Below are 23,846 nucleotides of genomic sequence, written 5' to 3' on the forward strand. Positions count from 1 at the left end.
CGAGAAAAGCGCTATATAAATGTAATGAATTATTATTATTATAATACAAAGAGGCTACTTTGGGTGTTCGATAATTGTCCTTAAAATGTTAAACGTTTTTTGACTGGAACTACTCAGAAATTCATGTTTTGTGTGTGAGCATTTATGATGTTGAAATGGCACAAAATATGTAGCCTCAGTGCATGTGTCTTGACATGCTAGTCCAAGCCTCTACACACATGCTCTGCCCAGACATGCTAGTTCAGCAAACTCCAAAGGCCTTGGAATGGGAACAAGGGAGTGTGAGAAACAGATGTGGGTTGAAAAATCTGAGACATAAATACAGACAGACACAGACAAAGGAAAAGAGACAAAAATGTCAGAGATTCAAACATCCTTTAAGTATATATAATATAAATATTATAAAATATAAATATAAAAAATAAATACAGAAATTAAGCTTGGACACATTTACTGAAGTTTAATTGGAACAATAGTTTACCCGCTCCACTTTAGTGGTCATACCTGTAAATACACACACATTGTTTTCACATTGGTTGTCATATCAAAATGATTTATGAAAGTGACCTTTTGATATGAGTAGATATAAAGCAAATCATGGTTTGGCTGATTGATAACTAAAATGTCCTCACAAGTCAGTTTTGGACATGTTTCATGTTGACATTTGTAAACATTTGGCCTTCACAACGTGTTTAATGGGGACTTTCCATGATGTGTACCTATACTGTATAAGCGGTATATTATACACTTACCCTATTCCTCTAAACAATCACAGAAAACCTTCTTAATTTTTACATTTTCAAAAAAAATCTCTTGATTGATTTAATAAGCTGTTTTCCTCATGGGGACCAAACAAAGGACACAAGGACAAAGATTTCGGATATTGCCATCTTTGTGGGGACATTTTGTACAAACTTGGAATGTCTGAACTTAAGTAAGCAACCACCTGAAATACCTTATCTCAAAACTCTGGCCCATGAAAAACTTCTCTTACAACAAATGATTAATTACAGCAAAGCAAGAAAAACGATATTAGTCTTTGAAATATGCTCAATAAAAGGGAATGCTATTAAAAAAATAACATCAATAATAACATAAACACTAACATAAAGACTGACACGTTTTACTGTCAAATAACACAAGGCGATCCCAGACAAACTAAACATGTATCACTATTTTTCTCTCAGTGGCCATTTTTAGCTGTCCCAGAATTCAATGGGCTCCCACCCTTGACCATAATTACACATCACTCCTTGGGTTTATGCATGGGCGTTCCACATTATTTGGTCAAGTGGATGTTTTTGCCTCTTTATTTGCCAAACTGCAAACAAAAGAAGAAAATGCAGTCTTCAGAATTTGCTGCATTATGTCAGTTGTGTATAATCCACAGTCTAATTATAATTGTAAATGAAACAAAGATAACAGATCTGTGTTATTTGAGGGAAAATGCATTGATTGTATTCTCAAATACAGCTTAAATATATTTGCTTATCAATAATACAAATATTTTTCTTTTATGTCAGGTGAATATTATTCAGAATATTCTGAATGTACTTCGCAAAAACAACTTTTCAAGGACAGTGATATTCAGCAATATAAAATTTCCTGGCCTTGAATCCTAGATTAACAGCCTCGTCCTTGCACACTGTCAGCTATAATAAAGTGCTCTAAAAGAGTACACCGAAAAAATACAATAAAAGATTTTGTATTTTCTCAACAAATGGGTTAATGTATTAGGTGATGGTAAAAGCATTCTTTGGAATCATGTGGAAATCATGTGGTTATATTTCCGGTATGCTTTATCTGTTATACTTTTTAGCAAAAAGACAACATTTTAGGAAAAAAACATTTTTCCACCCTTATGAAACCCTCGGCAGACAGTTTTCAGCGTGTCGGACATGTCGGTACTGTTCTTAGTTCAGTGTGATACTTCAAATAAACACAAAGTTTACATGTAGATAACACACGTTATATGGTGCACAGCAAGGTGTCACAGATCCACCATTACCAACACCCACACAAAACAGAACCCAGCGCATGCGTTATCCTTTTCACACCCGGAAGCCCGAAGTGAATAGTGTAGAAGGGAAATAACAATCTCCCTAAACAAAAAACAAAAAACAAATAAAATATTAATAAAAATGTTATATATTAAAGAATCCATTTATAACAAAGGCCACAGTTACCACAACAAATCAGTTGTTGCATATGCAGTTGAAAGTGTTCAGTCTTTTCAAATGTACTTTCCACAGTCCTTCACTAAGTGCTTTCAATAACACCAGAGCAGACGCTCCATTTTTGGTAAGACAGTCAGCGGAGTTGAGTTTATGTGTCCAACCAGAGTATGTTCTTTATCTTTTTACTCTGTATGAGGTCATTTATGCTGCTTACTTCCAGTTGAAGTTGTTTCTCAGTGACCTGTTTTGTTGACTTAAGGGAATCAAAGTGGTTATCCGTCACACAGACCAACGGAGGAGCATTCAGCTCAGCATTTCTATTTGTGAGCTCAGAAAAGAGGGTAGCCAGAAAAATAGCATTGTCTATCTGACAGGGCCAGAGTTTCCCCTGCCAGAGTACTCCTCACCATACATCTAATTCTCTTATTACCAACAGAGAGGATAAAACTTCCCTTCTCCTCCCATGAGACCAATCAATGTTCCCCCTTGTGTTCCCCCATCAGGGAGAATTCCAAGCATCACCGCAAACGATAAAATTCAGAGCAATACTGTTTCCCAAACGCTGAAACCTGAGAGTCACTTTTTTAGATTTAAGCTTGACCGTATTTGTCTCGTGAATAGACTGGACTGTAGCATCTTTTATATTTGATGCTAAGCTGCTTGCATCAAACATAATGTCTGGTTTGTTTTGCAACCCACGGAATCTGTCCTATTTTTGACCAAAGCTGCTCTTTTTCAGTGTCATTAAAGGGGTCCGATTATGCCCTTTTACGAAGTCTTGATTTTGGCTTTGGGGTGTACTAGAATATATTTTCATGCTTGATTGTTCAAAAAACACATTCTTCTTCACATACTTTACATTATTGCGGCTCCTGTCTCCCCAGTCTGGTTGAGTCTGAATGCATCACAAGAAGTCTCTCCTAGGAAATGATTGGCAGTGCTTAGCGCATGTTCGGGAAATGTCCCGCCTCAAATGTAAATATTAATGATGATACAATTTCAAACCATTTCGAGCTTGATTCAGACACTGACAATGTGAACGAACAAGAGGATTGTGCTGAACAGATTTCAAGCACAGACTTTGCAAGCATGGATTTCACACGACGTTTCAGAGTGGTATGTTTTTTTCTTATACTGTAGATACGATGTTATCCACCATTTTATCATATTTGTCGGAAAAGTATGTTAATACAAACAGTAATCAATCACAAAATCATGGATCGGTGGTGGGGCAGTGATCAGTCTTTGCAAGAGCTTGCAAAAGCTCAAGTTAACACCACATCAATACTGTAATGTTAGTTAAGAGGCTAGCGGAGGCCCTTCATTTACATCATAGCAACTACATAAAGCTTATAATTGGAACTGTTAATAGAAAGCACAACTACAAATAATAAGACATACTTACAAGTTGTGATCCATAAACAACAGATTGTCTTGACAAAATGGGAATGCATATGGCTACGTTCATCAGGAGAAGCTTTTGTGCGAACACTGTAAAAAATTGCTGTCAATTTTTTTTCCATTAAAACAGCAATATACCATAGAAAAAATGCATTCTGGGAAATATTTGTCGTTTTCGAGAAAGTAGCCTACTACAGGAAAATACTGTGAATAATTCAGACACTGATGAACACCTGCTGTTAACAAGCAGAATCACTGAAGGAAAGAGGAACAAGAAGAACAGAAAAAAAGATTAAATCAACTGAAGATAAAAAACATTAAATCTCTAAAGATCTAAGCAGAGGAAGATACAGCATTACCAGCTTCACTTATTACTAACCAGACTGACTTTATTTCTGTCAGGCGTCTAAAGAGGTTATTATTAAAAGGTGACAGAGGTTTAGATGTTATTTTATTTTCATTTGATGATACCATGATATTGTTCATGATCAGTGTTTGCTTTAGTTGAGCTCTTGACCCTTGACTTTTAAACAATAGTTTTTTCTTTAGCTGCGATAGCTGTGTCTTTAAAATACATTTGCTATGGTAAAAAAGCTAAAATCACTAATGCTCAATCATCAGTTAATTAATCACTGAATTATATCATTAACTTCAACCCTGCTTCAGTGTTACTCCAGCACTCTGTAGTGTGGACACACAAGTGTTCATTTAAAACTGAAGATTTTGCAGTGGGGTTAAAAGGGTTAAACGTGTTAAATAATAAATTAAATGAAGGGTCATTTAACAGTAATCAACTGTAAATTAATTTACGGCATAAAACTATAGAAAAACAACAATTTACTGGCGACCCAGCTCCCAGTAGATTACCGTAAAATCAAAGAAAAACAGTTATATACTGTCAAATGTAACAGTCAGATTTATTAAACGAAAGAAGTTAATTTCACTGAAATATTAGTGAAAGTTCATAGAAAAAAGTTATGCGAAGTCAATAACTGATAAGGAGAGTAAATATTAAACTGAAGTGTTTTATGTGTTTTTGCAAAAGATGATATAGGAGAGATCTGAATTTCTGTAAAATAAAATATCTCCCTTTGCATTGAATTTGAGCGTTGTAACTTTGCAGATGTTGTTTTTGCTCAAACAGCAACATTACACACTAACTAAAGTAAAAGTGAAATCATAATCAGGCATCTCTTAAATAGGATGTAGATTTTCATTGTAACTATGCTGATGTATATGAACTATACGCCATTAATAGTACCAAAGTCAATTCACACATAGCAGAAATGTTCCTCATATTCAACATGGAACACAGACTTTAGTATGGGGATCACATCTGTTGAGAAGTTTTGTGAGCCTGCCCAAGGAAAATGACATGAGAGTACAGTAATCTTACACTGTTCATCCAACCAATAAAATACTGCTGGATCTTGACACATTCTACCACCTGTGCTCAGCATGATTTCTTTCACTTTGTTGTACCAATGCATCTGCAAAGCCATAAACACTTGTTTAGTTTCCATATAATATTTTCCTTTCCTGCTTCAGGAGGGGGCCAGACATAGATTTCTCTGCATGCCCTGTAAGAAAGCAGATTTGACAGACTTATTTGAACAGATTACGCTAATAATAGCCTAAGAGAGTAGGAAGCAGAGGTTGGGGAATCTTTCTGCAGCTTGTGAATATTTAGCTCTTCCAAACCTCTAGCTATGAGTCATGCTTTGAGCACAATACCATTGGTAGTTTCTTTGAGATGACAGACCCATCTGGTAGAGACACACTTTTGACCTGCATCATCAACTTCCTCAAAAACATTGTTTTTGTACCAATTCATTATTTCATTCTTTTTGGCGCCATCAAATTACCCACATAGCAACATTTTGACGCCCAGATACGGCCCACGTCTGGCAGTGTGGAATGACGGCCCTTGGGTGGCTCACTCCTGTTTGCCAGATCTGGGCCACAAGCAGGCCATAGCAATGCCACATGTCAGCCAAGAGCAAAGAAATAAACCAGAACTGGACCTTATCTGAGCCACAAAATCTGTGTATATTAAATATGGAGTCATCTCAGCCTTAATAAGACTGCTAGCAGAATCACTGAAGGAAAGAATAGAACAGAAAAGGAGACACAAGAACTACAACTGAAATCAACTGAAGAGAAAAGAAGACATTAAATCTGTGAAGATCTCAGCAGAGGAGGATTAATCAACTCCACAAACAGCATTACCAGCTTCACTTATTACTAACCAGACTGACTTTATTTATGTCAGACGTCCACAAAAGTTTTTATTGAGAATTAACAGAGGTTTAACTCTAATGTGTTTCATTTGAAGTCACCATAACAGTGATTAGTGTTTCCATTAGTTAGGCTCTTAACTCTTATCATACCTTTTGTCTTTTTTGGCTGCTGTGACAGTGTGTTTGTTTAACACATTTGCAGCAACAAAGAAAGCTAAGTTGAAATGAGACCAGGTGATGATGGTTGTGGTTTTATAGTCATCACAAAATAGATTCACTGATGTCTTTATATGATGTCTTTACATATATGTGGGATGTAAAGATGTAGGATCAGCAGATCTTAAACATATTCCTAAATTTGTAATCCCACAGTGGAGAGAACAAAGGGTGAGTACAATGGGCACGAGAATAGGTTAATTATTGTATTCAAGATTGCTGAATGAACAAACATACATAATCCATAATAACAGAAAAATTACAATTCCCAAACCTGCAACATATGACATTGTGACAGTGTTAGAGGTAACATTGAAAGAGTAGATGTCTGTGATTATACTGACACACACACACACACACACACACACACACACACACACACACACACACACACACACTGGGGACATCAAGACTCGAACCAAAGAGCAATATCAGACACTGATTTGTACTGGTGTCTGCTGACTTGGACAGCTCTACAAGCCATACAGTAATGCTCCGCCCAGAATGACGTCACATGCACGCTGTAGTGACGCTTCCAGTTCAGGTAACGCTGATAGAGGGAGTGGTTTCGGTCCAGGTGTTTCAGGTACGCGGCAAGAGCCCGTGGGCCACTGAAATCTTTAACGTGTATGAAGGCATCAGCAGGAAGAAACAGTTCATAATTCTCCCGTGGCGGTCCCAAAACCACTGGCACTGCCCCTGATAAGAGAGCGTTTCTCCACAGTTTCTCCGTGATGTAATCTGTGTGCAAAGAGTTCTCGAATGCCAGGTAGAATTTATACCGGGATACGGTGCGCACTACGCTATCAGATATCAAATCACGCGCACCACGTCCAAAAACATCCACATGTATATATCGCCGGAGATTCCGATAAAATCGCACCCTTTCGTGTTGCTCATTCCAGTTGCTAACTATCCACGCGACGATTCCACGCCTGTGCCGCGCACTCACCCGTGGAGTCTCTCTGTCTCCCCTCCGGGGCTGCAGGTACCCATACGGGAGAAACACGTCCGAGCCTCGACGGTATGACATGGTAAGGTTAAACACCCCATCTAGTCCAATCAAAGAGCCGGAGTGACTCGGAGATTCAAAGTTCATCCAGATCCACTTCTGGCGCGGAGGCCGCGGAACGCTGGGGAGGCTCCATTTGCGCATCAGTTCGCGGTGGTGTATGATAACGGCATCAGCGCGGGTGTATGCGCTTCTGTTCGTGGTTAGGGTACAATCCTGGATACCATAATGCACAGCACAGTCGGGAAGGGGATCCCGGTTACCGAAGGGCCTCCACCAGATCAGGAGCGTCACATTGGATTTCTCGGCTCGCAACCGACCGTGCGTGGAGGCGTTTAACTGCGACAGGTGGAAATTCGTTAGACTTAAAACGAATAATACTACCGCATACCACACAGCCAGAGCGAAAATCCACCAATATGGCCTCGGAACTATAAACACAACGCGACATTGTTTCTGTCGGTAGGCACTGCTCACCTTTGCAGGTATATCTGTATGATTTGTCGTCTGTCCCCGTCTGGAGTGGGTGTCCATATAGTAGGCTATATAGCCTATATAAATTACACTATCTGTCCTCCACCCGTTCAGCACAATTGACTCCTCTGATCATCAGAGGTTAATTGCGTTCTTTTATCAATCCAACTTGTTTAACCGGTTTAGCAAAATATTTCTGAATGTTGCAATGTTTTTCTTGTATTGTAGGATCCAGGTATTCCTCGTTATGAAGCTCAGAGTGAGTTTGCAACTTCCTTATGGAGAGTTAGTGTGTGTACTTTACTCTGAATTCGCCTTTACTGTTTATATTACAGGTGCTCGACGTGGCAGCGGGGTCAAAACCGGGTCACATCTCAAAGGGGTATTTGTCTACATCCATGGAGCCACGAGTTTAGCTTGAAAGCAAAACAAATTCACCTACTTTAACATCTCCTCACGAGTATATAGGAAGTTTAAAATATATATTAATGTAATTCCAGATCATAAGATTAAAATTTTTCCAAAGGCATTCTTAAAAGTAGTTCTGATTAAAAATACATATTTTGTTTTGGCATACGTATATATCAGGAATCAGTGTATAAATCTCAACAATGGTGACAAACAGAATATTCAATTAGGAAAAAGAAATTACTAAGATAATTCAGATCATCATTTATTCATACCACAACGCATCATGGGAGCCTTTTATGAGTTTTGATGGTTTTGATTGGTGATACCCAGAATACACTGCAACATGCTTTATTATTGCCACCATTGTTGAGATTCACAGGCTGATTATTGATGTCTGTGTTCCTTAAAAAAAAAAAAAAAAAAAAAAAAACTTTCTCAAAATCTTTTGATCAGAACAGCTGTTAAGAAATATTTTTGATTATATTGAAAATGCTAAAAATCATGTGCTTAGAATTATAAGTCTGTTGTAATCACAAGGTAAACCTAACTCTCTGAATGAGTTCAGTGATTTAGGTAAAATTCTGATTATGTCACAAAATAACCAACATCTCTTCATCACTTTTTCTCTTTGTTCATCTGGTTGTTATAAATCAGTTACAGCAGCCAATCAACTTCTAAAGTAATAGTTTAAGGGTCAAGAGCCCAACTGAAGCAAACAATGATTACCTGGTGGCTTACATTTTTTTGATTTTCTCCTTCAGTGATTCTGCTTGTTAACATCAGGTGTCTTCAATAATGGTCAATCATCACTCAATTAATCATAATCTCATTAACTTTAACACTGCTTCAGTGTTCATTTAACGCTCGTATTTTAACACTTTAACACTCTTGAGTGTGGAGCCAAATAAACTCCCAGGAGAGTTAATTAAACAGTTTTTGCTGTGTGCATAGTTGTGGCTGTCCACCTATTTTTGTATATTTTAATGTATTTATTCCAGTGTGTATTCTTATTTTTTGTAGGTTTGCATTCATTGCTGTAAAACACTTTGGTCAACTTGTGCTATTTCTAATAGTATTTAAGTTTGACATTGCAAGTATTAAAACAACAATTGTATACTGTTTCATTGTAATTTTTGTATAGTGCCACTAAATGTGTGGACAAGAGAGCAAAACAGCTTGGTGAACTGTAACAGGACTCAGGATCTCACACACCTTAAAGGCAAACACACACTTCACTTTCTCGTAAAAGCTTTTATGGGTGCTGCCTAAAGATTCCAGAGGATATTGAACAATTGTATTCTTTGACAGACTACACAGAATATTTGTATTTTAAACATTAATTTGTCACGTTGCAAGACAAATAAAATGAATGGCAAAAGTAATTAAAATGGTGACCAATTACAGTGTCTAAATTACGTGCAGTACCTCCACATATACATGAAATGGTTTAAGTTAAAAATTATATGCATTGAAAGCATTTTTAAGACAGTAATTGAGATAACTGTTGTGCACATACACAATGTTTGGTTGACATGGTACTGCTTCTCCCTGCAAATGCATAATCACATCATTCACAGACAACAAAAAACCTTGACATGTTAAAAATGTTCAGTGATTAGAATTAAACTGTTGTGAACATCTTATTACCTGCATGCTAATGCATTACGATCGTGAGTCTTTTTAAAAGTCAAACTCCTCTATTTTCCATAGAACACAGCATCATTTCAACAATTCATAAGACACATTTTTAAGATTTATGTCAGTAATTAAAGATTTGCGCACGTGTCATTATATGTAAAGCACGTGTCAATATATGTAGTGCACACATGTGTCAATATATGTTATTACAGGGCTCTGCCATCTCAAACAGTCTGTGATGTTCACTTGTGCGATGTGCGATGTCATAAGCGGTCTCTCCGGCACTGTTTTTCAGTCCTGCCCGTAGGGTGCGTTGTGAAAGCAATAGTTCAATCGTCTTTCCAGCTGCAGCATTTCCCGCCACCAGTTGTAGTGGTGTGAGTCGGCCCCTTGTCATGGCATTGACCTCTGCCCCCCATTGCAAAAGACAAGAAGCTACAGCGGCGTGACCCCAGCGACAGGCACTGTGTAGCGGCATCCAACCATCGGTCGTTCTCGCATGAAGATTTGCTCCAGCATTCAAAAGAGCAGAGACCACGGAATAATGGCCACCATAGGCAGCACGGTGTAGAGGGGTGTAACCATCACTATCATGACAATTAGCGAGTGTTGGATCCAATGTGAGGAGACGTTCTACTGTTGCTAACTACGAAAGAAAGAAAGAAAGAAAGGAAAATGCATCAATACTTAATTTCATCTGTCAACGAGCAACTGCCATTGAGGTGAATGCTGAAAGGTAATGCTATTGGTATTATAGACCAGTTTTCAGGTAACCAATACAAGCAACCAATACAATAATATTTTATTAAGTTTACATTAAAATACAATTTTTTATAATTGTTTTGCTTGTTTATTACATAAAGAAGTTTATGTGCTTTTAACACATAAAAAAAGCACCTTCATCTACAGGTTTTATGTATTACTTACACATACAGTATAATTACCAGTTCTTTAGATGAGAGAACTTTCACTATTCTATGTACAGCAAATTCTGCAGCACATCTTGTACACCTTCAAACTTGTAATTGTCAAGCTAATTTGTAGCCAAGAACATTTAGTATCTTTGCAGAACTGAGAGATGACTGCCTAGAGGAGGGAGAGAAAGTCTGTTGCCAGAAGATTAAGAAACTGTTCTAGTAGGGAAAATATGGTCATTATCAGTACTGCAATGCAATTATGCCAAGGTTGCTGATTTGTCTGTACTGTACTGTACTGTAACTGACAGTATACTTGTAATTGCAATTACAAGTTCATGTTTAATTCTTTGGTATTTCCAACTTTTATTTTCTAATGCTTTTCATCTACTGCAAGATCTCTTTACTAGACTGGGTAAACCCTGCTTGATCTGCCGGCGATTTGATTTCGTACAAAACCTGTACATTAATCTCTGCTGCTTCCTTTACAAATTTGTGGGAACCAATCACAAACTGGCTTATCCACCTGGCGCGCTATTGGCGGGTTTAATCCAATCCTAATCCAGAGCCGTTACGGCTCTGTCCAATTCCTTTTAACCTCTCGACAATGCTCAATGGCTTATTTTTAGCACAAAAAAAATAAAAAATAAATGTACGTCTTTAAAACTTTTACGTTTCTTTTTTTTTTTTTTTTTGCATAACCTGCAAAAATCACTTGCTTCCATTGCTGCTTCTGCAAACCGCTGATCAACACGTTTGGTTACACATTTCCTGCCTGGAGTTTTCGCATCGCTCTGCAAAGTACGTCACCCGGATCGTTGGTCTGATTGATTGAAGGACTATCCAATTGCGTACAGAGTCATTTGAACTATGCCCGTTGATCACGCCTCTTGTGCAGTAGAAAATACATAGCAGACTCCCCAGACTAATGTTCAATCTTAAAAGACTGAGCTTGGTCTGGTGATAGCCAGACTATCTCTTTACAGTAGTGTAATAAAAACAAACTTTTCTTAAAACTTACTGTTGAATTTCACTGCATCTACACCCCTCTATTTATGTTGAATACTGTAAAAGACATTGAGCAGTAAAATGATTCCTGATTGCCAAAAGGAGGTTTTTGTAAGTGTTTTGAATTGATCTCACTAGTGTTTAACACTATGTTGTAGGGTGTGTGTTTTTGAGGGCTTTGCGTGTCATTTCTGAGGGCAAAATTAGTTGAATATTGAATGGTTTTGAGTGGAGAGCTTAATTTTGACCTGAAAATAGGAAGTATGGGGATTTGTGTTTAGAGTTTTGAGAAAAGGCATAATTTCAAGAAAAGTGTTTAAGCAATCGAGAAAAACTGTAAAAGGTATAGTTTTTGTTTTAAATTTTGACAAGGATTTTTGTGCGGTGTATGCAACAGAAATCTTAAATAAGGGGATACCGACCTCTGCCACTCTACCATTGGAGAAAACGCAACAGTCAACTTGGATCACGTGTACCTCATAAAACAATCACTTTATCGCCTTGATGTCAATGAGTTGTACAACAGTAAATCAAGGTTTGCGGATACAACAGAAATTAACGAGAAGGGCCGTAATGGAATACTACCTGTCGCAAAATTGTCTGTGACTTCTCTAATAGAACAAAATTTCATTGCTAACTCTAAATCAGGGGTCGGCAACCTTTTTGTCATGACGTGCCTTTTTTTTCAGGTTTATATTAGACTTTGTAGAACAAATTTCCAATGGGCCTATGTACACTTGGTCATTCATGCGTTTTAAATGATGGGATAGCTATCTGTTCCATTTACACTGGTGGGCAACATAACCGTGTCTCCGCAAAACTAATATAAATCTAATCTTCCCACGCCATATGTAAATTTAACAGAGTTCACTCAAAGAAAGCAAGATATGAGCTTCATTTTATATATCATTCATCAGACAATTTCAAGATCAAAGACCGCAATTGGAGAGAGAGCGGCATCATCACTGGTAAGATCATTTAGTGTCACTACTTTTAATGAAGACGACTGTGTGTTGAGCTTCAGGATGTGATGCTGAACTTTCTGTTTCATACACCTTACACTCACACCTGACCCTGCCTTGATGCATTGATTGACAGGGCGGATTGCATTTTCAATTCCACATTGAATTTTGCTACATTCATTGAGGGACATTTAATGAAAGTGTAATTGCAAGTGTCTTAACTGTGAGGGTAAATACAGATCATTTTGCTACAATTTTTTGCTTGAACAACGCATGTTAAACATATCTAATAATTTCTGTAATACATTTTCATTTTTATTTTGCAACTTATAAAACATGTTAAAACTAGCGTAGGAAATAACTAATTTAAATTATATAATTGAATTAAAATGATAATTTTGCTCCAAACGTTCCACATTTGGTATGGAAAATTTTTAATTTAAATACATTGGCATTTTGCATTTTACATTTCAAATTGAATATACGCTTCAATACAACTGGAGTGTAAGCCTAATGTTCAATAAAGACAGAACTGCAAACTACTCGTCTACTCGTATTTTGAAAAGACAAGAATGAAGAACAATGGAATTGTAACCAAAAACATGAAAAATAGAACAAGTGTGTGTGCGTTTGAGTGAGTGAGAGAGCACAAGAAAAAGATTTGCTTTTCCATAATAACTAATAAATGCATAATACATAATAAAACACAATTTTGTGGCAAAAAACGTAGAAATAATTTGTAGTTTTTATCCTTTTGTTTACTAGATTTATTTGCTTGGTCAGTGCCATTGTGGTATTTTGGTTATTTTGTTGTTGTAGTCTGTAAAGACCTTTGAAATAACCAATCAGTTTGTGATTGTATTGTTGTATAGTATTATAGCAAGAGATCCGTGATGGTGATATTCAGCTGTATTCAGTGATGAGCACCAGTGCATTCAAAAAAGTTATTTATAAATTATAGCAAATGTTGCATCAGACATGAGGCCTATACAAATGCTTACTCATTTTTGAATGTGTTTGTTTGGGAATAAAGGCTAACACATTTGAATCCACAGCATGCACATCTCATCATTATCCTACTTTATGACATAGAATTGGACAAAAACCTTCTTGAGTCTTCTCTGCATAACTCATGTTGTCCTCCTGTACCTTAAACATTTTGATATATTGGATTAAAGAGTAGAAAAATATATAGGCATTATTCATTAAATAATTTATATCACTGTAGTATGAGCACCAGACACTCACTGTAAAAAAAAAAATTACATCCCCAAGTCAAAAATTTCAAGTGACCGATAACATCTAAATTTTTCAATTAGTCTGACGTATTATTTCTCATTGAGCCAATGTTAACAGACTATTGCAACAAGAATTTCACTTGGGCCAATTGAAAAATTTAGATGTTATCGGTCACTTGAATTTTTTGATTTGGGAGGGTTCGAAATTTTTTACAGTGCTCTTTCTCACTTGCACATACACACATACACACAATCCCTGCGTGTCAAACTAAAATGATGCCTTCAGAGGGCACTGAAGGGTTTATTCATCATTTACATATATTTTTAATAAAAATAACTCTATAAATGAGTTCCAAATGACACTTATTTTTGAGCCCCACACTTTTCAGCACTCCAAAGCTGTGAACCATGCACATTGCATGGTTAAAAGCGGAGGCGGAGCCAGACATAGTAAACATTCGGAACTGAGCCCAAATATCCGATTGTTAAGTCTGACGTCACGCGTGACGTTTTGGGTCCCAAGCGGTCCAGAAATAACAACGGTGGAACCTGTAAATTTATTTACGATCACGTCCTTCTTAGTGAGGCACCCTTGGCGGTCAAAAAGGGTTTAAATTCCTTTAACACCAACAGAGTGGTTAGTGTAGCTCATCACTCAGGTGGCATAATTAAGGGTAGAGTCCTCAATGAAAAAGAAGATTTACGAGGTTGAAGTGAGTTAGCTCGGGACACGAGACACAGCACTGCGGCATTGTAAAAACACTCAATAATAACCAAAACACCAGCGAAAGCGGTAGGTAGGTAGAGAGGACCTGGACTTTGGACCCGGAAAGAGTATTGGTTACGTCACGACTTAACAACCGAATATTTTGTCCAAGGGCTTTTTAATACAGCGCAACAGCTTTACTGACTTTGTCGTACTATGTCGGTGTAAAGTTCATAAAATGATCAGTGTTTCCCACAGGATTTTGTAACACTATGTTGGGTAGACCTTTGGCTTGCTCAGTTGGGGATATTTTGGGGATATTTAATTTAATTTTATCAATCAATAAATTCCACTAGAAACAAACCTTGTTGTATTATTTTAATTTAATACTGTGAAGCTGCTTTGATACAATCTGTATTGTGAAAAGCGCTATACAAATATACTTGACTTGACTTGACTTGACTTGACTTGACTTGACCTTTGCCCCTGTAGGGTGGTCCGAAAATTTTGCACATTTTAAGGCTACATTGTGTAATTTTTTAAGTTGATTCTCAGCAAAATGATATGTGCTCACTCATGTGTAATTACTTCCACCAACTAATCAAGTATTCTCGTAAGCGTAGAATCTGCATTGAGAATACATATGAGCGAGTCGCTCGAATGGCGGCAGCCATGTTGCGCCTCCATCTTGAAAATACATTAGCCAAAGTGGGACATGCCTGGAAATTCAAGCTTTGCCTTTTGCGCTTTTACACTCAGTGGCGCAGTGACGAATACGAGGGGAGATTACTCGTGACTGCAGTGCCGGCAGATTTGAAAACCTGTTGAAGATGGAGGATCAAGCCTATTCTCGAGGACATGTAACAGAGTCGCCAAGGAAGTAAAAGATTTGTAATAGTAAGCGAAAGAATATTTGTAAAAGTAACCTCATCACTTGAAGGAACACTCATGGACGAAGTCGAACTGGAAGCCATGTTAATCTTGGAATAATACGGCCACCGTAGGAGTTAAAACGGCCTCGGAGTGCGAAAAATGACGAAAGCTTGTTATTATACAGAGAATTTCGAAATTTAATTTACATGATAAAGTTTACATAATACACAACACTGTTAATCTAATGGGGATCGAGCAATCGAGCTCTGATGTTAGTACAGCCAGGAACAGTTTCTTCTCACAAACACATTTCCCTCTCAAACAGTTAAATGTCTCCCAAGGTATATGAAGTGCAATACTCCCACTGTTTAGTGCAATATCTTTGTAAATTCATCCCTATTTATTCATATTATTTACAATACTGTAAATATGTTTATTCTGATTAAACATATCTGTGTCTTTATACTTCTTTATATTTTATTCTTTTATAAAATATAAAAGAATTTTTTAAAAAATATATTTTATACTTTTTTAATGTATGGTGTCTTCTTGTTGTATTTATATATGTGTGCACTGCAAAGTTTCAAAACCTATGGTGCTTATAATATGACAAAATGATTTGAATTTGAATTGTGTAAATTTGAATTATTTGCAGGTGTAATCTAACTAAATAGAATTTTAGGTGGTAGTTTAAATAGTTACTACTCACCAAAAATGAGAGAATTTGTACTTTTTCTCACCAAAAATGAGATCAGATCAGCCTTCTTGGCGCGCCTAATTTTGAAAGTCAACATTTAGATTATTTAACTTTAAATGCATTATATATGCCTGAGTCACTTTGGAATAAATCACAGCGTGTTTCATGATAAAACGTGACTTAGCCTATACAGTCCGGAAAATAGGCTATAGGTTATAGCAAATTCCGACCAACTGCTGGTCTACACAGAGCGAAAGCCCTGTCTAGGCTCTTCTGTTGTACCGAGCCATTCGTTAGTCTAGTTGTTTGATGAGAAAATGAAATAGCCTATAGTTGCAATAGTTAAGTTTTGTAAGCTCCGTGCAACTGCTGTAGCGGACTATTATTACTAGAATATTAGAAATCTAATACTCAAGCTGTTTTCTCATTTTTCTACTCTTAATATTAAATTAAAAAACGACTGAACGAAAGATACACTGATTATCTTGAACCACCACCGCTTTTGCGGCAGAAAACTACTGCAGTGCAGCCAAAATGCTCTGTTCGACTTATCTGAGATCCTTTACTCTTCCCTGTGGATGACCTGTGACCTACTTTCTGTAAGATCTGTTTTGTTTTTATTTGAATTTTTGAGATTGAATTTTAGAAAACTGAATTTGAAGTTCCGAATTTCTTCATCTTGAAAACTTGAATCTGTATTTTTTTAAACTGAATATTTGCAGTATAAGAATTCAGAACAAAAAAACTAGCTGTTTGAAAATACATGTCTATAAAATTCAGCCATTAAAACATTTCAATTTGTTAAATTTCAAATGTTCAATATTCGTTTAAAAAAAAATCAAATTCAGAACTATTTAAACTACCACCTAAAATTCAATTTAGTTAGATTACACTTGCAAATAATTCAAATTTACACAATTTCAGGATTGAAAACCTCTGCACGAGATAAAGGTCACTTACTCTATTCTTCTCAGCGGCCCATAATATCAGTTCAGTTGGAGTGTCTTGTAATTTAAGCTCCTGCTGCTGATACCATTCCTCAGTGTGGCAGGTTTCATCCTCCTCATCTCCTTCCTCCTCTTCCACCCAGCCGCTCTTTGTCCCCACTGGAATCATGTGGCCATGAGACTCCAGCAGGTCAAGCTGGTTAAAGCCTTCTGGAAACTCCATCACTGAGTGAGAGAGATGTGAGATATGAGATATGAGATGTGACACCCAAAAAGTAACATCATATGGACCCTTTTAAAGCATGGCAGAAAGAGAAGTAAACAGCCTGATTGACAAAAATGATCAAACAAACAAAACGTTTTTCATTAACTTAGTAAATATAGGGTTCCCACGTTTATCAATAATTACAGACAAACATTTGGTGCTTATAAACATTGTTTAAATCGTTCAGATGTTTATTTCATGTTTATGATATTGCTAGAAAAATAATTAATTCGAATAAGGACTTTAGACGTACATTGGTTTACCATGATTTAACATTCGATACCATAATTGTATCATGGTGCCACTGCCACCACAGTAACGTTTCTTATTTAGTGGCTGACAGAACGCTTTATATCGATGTTACTGTCTCTTTAAACTATTTACTCTTATTTAAACTAGCTTTTCATCGAATGACATATATTTTCCACAAAACTCACCGATGGCCAGCTGTGTTCACGTTAAGCACACCATTCTATTACCAAAATTACTGTGTTATTCTATAATCTTTGCTTTTCCTCAAAGGCTAATATTTCTTCTTCTTCTTCTTCTTCTTCTTCTTCTTCTTCTTCTTTATGGCGGTTGGCAAACCAGTTTAAGGTGCATTTCCGCCACCTAGTGGGAGGGAGTGTGAAGCCCCGATAAACGAAAGGAATAAATAAATTAAAAAAAAAAAAAAAATCCTTCTAATAAACTCTGTATTTCTTAAATATTTTAGAAGAATATCATACACCCTTAACTGTTTCTGTGCATTCTGAAATATATTATTATTAACTGTAATGACATTAATTTCCATATCTCTTAGTTTTTCAACACAGAGATTTCTTTCTCTAATACGCAACTTGTTTTGACGCTGGGAAATATAGTTTTTTGTGCGGCTAATTCACTTGCACCGAATGAATGCTTAAACTACATTTCCCAGGATTCAAAAAAACCTTCCCGCGAACGTAAGCGAATGACTTCTTCCGCGGTGGGAGGAGAAGATTGCTTGCATGTGAACGACTGTCTTGTGAGGAGTTAAAAAGAGGAGGTAAAGTTATTTTTCTTTTGCTTTGATTTGTTAATGAACAAATCCCATCTAAAACACTTAGCAGCAGCTTTGTTTAAGTCAAGTTTTTATAATCAAATCTGCTCTTCTGCGTGAACAACACGCATGTTTAGGAGCCGACTAAGGCATGCATATATTACTCAGTTTGTACATTTTCTCTGCATAAGCATATAGGTATAATAACTAAATCTGTTGATCAACATCATCAACATATTTAGATCTGTCTTTTGTTTCCCTACTTCATCATCATCATTTTCAGTGTGTCAGTGCAGTTATCTCAGTATGACATCAGCTGGAAACACCATGTGAGTACATTTATTTAGTAAAACAAATTGTTTTTGTAAACTTTTGTTTTGTTATACCCAGAAAAATAACAGATCAACTTTACAGAGATTGACAAGTGATTGTGACACTTAAATTCAGCTAGCTTTGTTCACATGATGGCTCAAAAGTAAATGAAAATGTCTGGAACCACATAAACTGTAGGTATGATGATTGCAGATTAAGTTTTTATTCCTACAGCTCTAAACCTGTATAGTTTATTGTAGCTTTCATGACACTACAATTCATTTACAAGACCCTTTTAATAGTTTTCTGTTTCAGTGTTCCTCTTGAATGTTGTAATGTTTTTTTTGTGTGTTTGTTTTTTTTTAGTGATGATGAGGACACATTCAAGATCCTGATTGCCACTGACATTCACCTAGGTTATCTAGAGAAGGATGCCATTAGAGGAAATGACACGTTTGTGACCTTTGACGAGATCATGAAACAAGCTGTGCAAAATGAGGTGGGAATTAAATAATGGGTTCATATTGTTTGAGACTTTGAGGTGATTTTATATTAATTACATAGTTTATATGAAATTTATTACACAAATTTACAAAAATTGCCCATTACCAATATTCAGAATCTAAAGCCCCTTTCACACAGAGCGTTGATGGCAGAAAATTGCCATAGAACTGCTATCTTGCCTTAGCCTGGTAATACCAAACTCTTCTACTTTGCTTTGCTTCGTAGACAGAGTCTGGAATGGCATAATAGAGAAGTGTTTTCTCTCTCGCGGGGGGGGGGGGGGGGGGGGGGGGGGGCTTGACTGAAGTTTAAAATCATTGGTTACCCGTAAGCCAATCACATAACGTTTGGTTATGGCGTGTGTTATGCGCATGCTCAGCCACATCTAACTTCCACTGTAAACACATGTATGATGTGAAAACAAAAACCATCGAGCGAAATACCGGAGTGAACATGGCTGTGAACGACTTTTGCAGATTATGTGAAGTAAATCTATGCATCCACGGTACAATCAGCGTCTACGTCACGGCTCTCAGCCCGCCCTCTGTTCGTTGATTGGCCCGGCTGTTTTCAGGCCGGAGGAAAACGGAAAGCTATGACGCTGTCTCAGACTGAGTACAGAAGCGAAATGAAATTGAGCGGAAGTACGAAGTCTGACGTAGTCAGGCTAATCTTGCCTTCTGTGTGAATACAAACATGTTCCAGGATTGATCCCAGGATGGGGACCTAGTAACATTGCTGGGATCAGTCCTGGAACGTGCCCCGTTCACCCGCTATATTGCTAAATACCCGATTTCTCATAGCAACAGAAAAATATACCAGGATAACCCGGCTTGTCATGATTCCAATGCTTCAGAGCAGTTATAGTTAATGATATGCTTAAGCCCGCCTGCACGTTGATCTGATTGGTTACAAGGTAGTTTGTGACGTCAGAAACATCAGCAATTTCAAACCGTGTTTTTGAGACTGTCTTTGGTTCACTGGACTTTTTAGCAATGGTGTTGACATATAAATTTAGGTTTGTCTTAAAGCATATTAAAACACCACATAGATGTATAAACACCACAGGGGGACTTTCAAGTCTCTACTAACGAGTTGAATCAGGTGTGTTTGATTAGGGAGACAGTTGGGGGTACTCCAGGACCTGGGTTGGGTTGGTTAAATTCAATAATTATTTTGGAATTTAAAAAAATTATTCTCAATTCTGATTCACGCACAACCCTGATTCATAGATGCCTTTCTGCACAGATGCATGTATCTGTATAATGTGCAGTATATGCTTTTTCTCCTTCAACTGACATTTGTTTTTCATAGTGCTTCTCTCTTTTTCTCTCAGGTTGACTTCGTTTTGCTGGGTGGGGATCTGTTCCATGACAATAAACCATCCCGCAAAACTATGCATAGCTGCATGGAGGTGATGAGGAAGTATTGCATGGGTGACCGGCCAATCGTCTTTGAAATCATCAGCGATCAGGCTGTCAATTTCAGCCACAGCAAGTACGACTCAAGCTTTTTTGGTATCTTGGTCAGAAACATTGCTTGTCATTGTTTTAGATGTGGACATGAATGTGGGCTAGGCATGCTTTGGGGAGGGAAATATTATCTGTCGACAGCCATAGTCAATATGAACTGTTGTTGTATGGCACTAACTACATAAAGTAAGTACAAAATTTAATTTGGATTGAATTGCAACCGTGCATGCATTGCGCAATTGCATATAATATTTTAGTTGGATGGTCTGCTTTGTCCATCCGAAGACAAAAACACTGGCATGTTTTTATTTATAAATCTATCCTGGGTCTACTTCCTTCATATCTTTATACCTACATCTGTAAAAAAAAGTATGTTTGTAGCTATAGCCTACGGTCCCAGGAATTATTCTTACTGTCTGTTTCAGTGGTACTTACTGAATTGGGGAAAAAGGAATTTAAATTTGCTGCTCCCTCTGCCTGGAATAATTTGCAAAGTACGTTGAAACTTAGGGAGCTGGTTTCATTGGACATTTTCAAAGTAGTTTAAAAAGATTTGGAGAATGAAACATCGGGCTGTAGATGTTTTAACTACTTGTGTATTGATAGTGAAATTTGATTGGATTTGCTTGTGTGTGTGTATATGTGTATGTATTGATGGATGTTATCTGTTAAACTCAAAAGAGCTGTGTCTGTCAGTCTTGGCCAGGACGCTCTTGTAAAAGAGATTATTAATCTCAATGTGCTTCTTTTCCTGGTGAAATAAAGGTTATAATAATAATTAAATTGGATTTGACAGACAAGGACATGCAATAAGATCAAATATTTTAAGAATGTTTTAGCAATGAAAGTCAATGGAGTCCATAAGTTTCGAGCTCCAAACAGCAAGTTGTAAGTTATGCGTTGGAGTATGGAGTATGGAGTTGATATCAGTATGGCTCAAGCACATTAAGCAGCACAAACAGCTTCTGTCATGTCAACCAACCCTCAAATAAATGATACAAATTTTTATTTAAAGTTTGATGAATGATGACAGTTTGTTCAGTATAAAATACTTCCCTAATGTAATGTACAGAGATGCAAAAATGTCCACATACACACAGACACATGATGTCCTTTTGTTATTTTATCAGGTTTCCATGGGTGAACTACTTGGACGATAATCTCAACATTTCCATCCCTGTCTTCAGTGTGCATGGTAACCATGATGACCCAACTGGGGTAAGAGAATACATCAATTTAACAGTTCACTAAAATTGTCATATTGGGTTTTTAATGGGTAGTGTGTGCACATAGAGAGCAATGCAGCCTCAGGCATGCTTACAGACAGTGCTCAGTCACTAGAGGGTTCTACATGTCTGCAGTACAGGCTTTTGGTTATACAGTGTAACATTGTGGTAAAGTAGATCTTAAAGCCCCCCTGTAGTCAATCATTTTATCCCTTAAAACTCATCTTTGATCACCAAAATGTAATGTAAACTAATCAACAACTGAAAAATGAAGTTAGGCAGACTTCAAAAGAGTATGAGGACTTCTGATTCTCAGCTGTAGAAAGTAGGCCTAATTGCGTTTTTTTCTTTCTTTATGTGTTAAATTGGTCAGTAAGATGCAATATAAATGTTGATTGGATAATGAATAAAGCAATTTTGTGTCTTCCTTCCTTCCTTCCAATCTTATTTTTTAGTTTTTGTGTTTGGCTTTGTATGTGTGTTCCAGGCTGATGGTCTATGTGCTATAGACCTGTTGAGCTGCGCTGGTCTGGTCAATCATTTTGGCCGCAGTCATTCAGTGGAGAAACTTGAGGTCAGTCCAGTTCTTCTGCAGAAAGGAAACACCAGGATTGCACTCTATGGCATTGGTGAGTTTATAATATTCAGAAATTGGGTGTAAGTTACATAAAATAAAGAGTTATTTATCTACACATGCAAATAGAAATTAAACAAACATTGGGAAAATATAGATTTGGCCATTGAGAATGCACATCAAAAGGAAACGGATCCTGTGATTGCATGCAGTACCACGCGGGACCACAAGGCATGCTCTGGCACAGGAAACATGTGATCAGTGGAGGAAGTCATGCTTCATTCATATGCTGCGTTCCAGTCCACTTTTAGACACGCACTTGCGAACTTCCCTAAGCACTTCCCCTCGGGGGAATCCCCGCCGCCATTTTGAAGTGCGTTCCACTTCGTGAAGTGGACGAGGGAAGTTTAGATGGACAGACCCTCGTTCCCTCGATTTGGACCGAGGGAGCGAGTCTACTTCATATGTACACTTCAGGCACCTATATATCCCACAATGCAGTACGATTGTGACGTCACCACATATCTCGTCTAATCACCACCACAACAAACAACTCTGATATATTAATTCAATTTTTTTAATTGAAAACAACCCAAACACCATATATACATTTGGATGCTGCATTAAACAAATTCTTAAAGGGAAAACAAATGTAAATAATAAATCAACTACATAGCTGATTCCAAGTGATCAAGGGCTTAGGACGTTCCAATTCAGCCCATTGCAGTTTCCGCCAGTAGTGGGCACTCGCAACATCCGAGTGAACAAGACGGAGGGAAGTTAGCAAGTGAAGGGCATGACAATTTTGGACTGGAACGCAGCCTTAGAACGCTTAAGGCCCTTGCACACTGAGTCCGAAATTCGCGTCCGAAATGTTCGCACGTTAAAAAATAAATACGACCTCACGTTATGTCAATCACGCTTGTACACTGCCTCCGAAACTTTCGTCCGTCAAAAAAAAAATCGAATCAGGTTCGATTTTCTGCGTTTTTCGCATCCGTAGCAAGCATTTTGAATGGTGTTTTGACAATTCAGAGCCACCGAATCACGAAAGCGAAAAAACGCATGCGATCATTTCAGACTCAGTGTGCAAGGTCCTTTACTTGCGGAATTCTACCATACACCGATAACATTACTTGCCCACCGCTGCACCTCTCCCACTATCGTTTTGCTTTTTTAGAGAAAAAACATTTAGTTCAGGTAGACAACGGATGCTACAATTGAAGCCTTGAGACGAAGAACCATATAAGTCCATATTTTCAAATTTTGAATATTAACAAAAAAAATGATTTGGACTGTGAACATTATATTATATATTTTTATTTTACTTGAAGATAGACAATAAAAGCTTCCCAATTCTAATGAGATAAGATTTTTCAGTGTCAATTTTAAAAAGTTAGAGTAATTTACATTTCTGGAATGTCACTTTAAACCACTGGAGATCTGATTTCTTAGTTTTAATACAGTAACAGAACCTTAAAGAAAATATTAAGCATTTCTTTCTTTCAATTTATTTTTATTTATTTTTTGCTTGCATAAATCACAGAACAAATACAGA

General features: G+C 37.2%; 3 protein-coding genes and 1 long non-coding RNA gene across 4 annotated transcripts in view; 2 read left to right on the forward strand and 2 right to left on the reverse strand.

Moving 5' to 3' along the window:
* Window positions 1–23,846, forward strand: part of LOC309506814 — a 360,589-nt gene that overhangs the window by 23,055 nt on the left and 313,688 nt on the right. The gene's annotated exons all lie outside the window — the stretch shown is intronic.
* Window positions 1,590–9,014, reverse strand: LOC309506740 (alpha-(1,3)-fucosyltransferase 4-like). Its single transcript, XM_082180683.1, has one exon. The coding sequence runs from the start codon at window positions 7,578–7,580 to the stop codon at window positions 6,441–6,443; it is 1,140 nt and encodes a 379-aa protein (XP_082036809.1). The 5' UTR covers window positions 7,581–9,014; the 3' UTR covers window positions 1,590–6,440.
* Window positions 9,163–17,741, reverse strand: ankrd49 (ankyrin repeat domain 49). The gene is made up of 3 exons (XM_082180745.1): window positions 17,617–17,741; window positions 16,928–17,139; window positions 9,163–10,215 (listed from the first exon to the last, which is right to left on the reverse strand). The coding sequence occupies exons 2-3, from the start codon at window positions 17,135–17,137 to the stop codon at window positions 9,763–9,765; spliced, it is 663 nt and encodes a 220-aa protein (XP_082036871.1). The 5' UTR covers window positions 17,138–17,139; window positions 17,617–17,741; the 3' UTR covers window positions 9,163–9,762.
* mre11a (MRE11 homolog A, double strand break repair nuclease) overlaps window positions 18,132–23,846 on the forward strand; it is a 39,658-nt gene continuing 33,943 nt past the window's right edge. Inside the window, exons 1-6 of the mRNA XM_082180640.1 lie at window positions 18,132–18,206; window positions 18,484–18,529; window positions 18,879–19,011; window positions 20,353–20,513; window positions 21,619–21,706; window positions 22,202–22,343. Coding sequence (XP_082036766.1) covers window positions 18,507–18,529; window positions 18,879–19,011; window positions 20,353–20,513; window positions 21,619–21,706; window positions 22,202–22,343 — 547 coding nt within the window. The 5' untranslated portion in view covers window positions 18,132–18,206; window positions 18,484–18,506. The remainder of the gene's footprint in view (window positions 18,207–18,483; window positions 18,530–18,878; window positions 19,012–20,352; window positions 20,514–21,618; window positions 21,707–22,201; window positions 22,344–23,846) is intronic.

Source organism: Leuciscus leuciscus (assembly GCF_965113295.1).
Source record: "Leuciscus leuciscus genome assembly, chromosome: 9".
NCBI lineage: Eukaryota > Metazoa > Chordata > Actinopteri > Cypriniformes > Leuciscidae > Leuciscus > Leuciscus leuciscus.

What these genes read in the sequence shown, in the direction of transcription:
- ankrd49 (XM_082180745.1), bottom strand. Translation starts at nt 17,137, where the DNA reads ATGGAGTTTCCAGAAGGCTTTAACCAGCTTGACCTGCTGGAGTCTCAT. An exon ending in GGGCCGCTGAGAAGAATAGA is followed by an intron (nt 10,216 to 16,927) that starts GTAAGTGACCTT and finishes TTTCTTTCGTAG; the next exon opens with TTAGCAACAGTAGAACGTCT.
- LOC309506740 (XM_082180683.1), bottom strand. Translation starts at nt 7,580, where the DNA reads ATGGACACCCACTCCAGACGGGGACAGACGACAAATCATACAGATATA.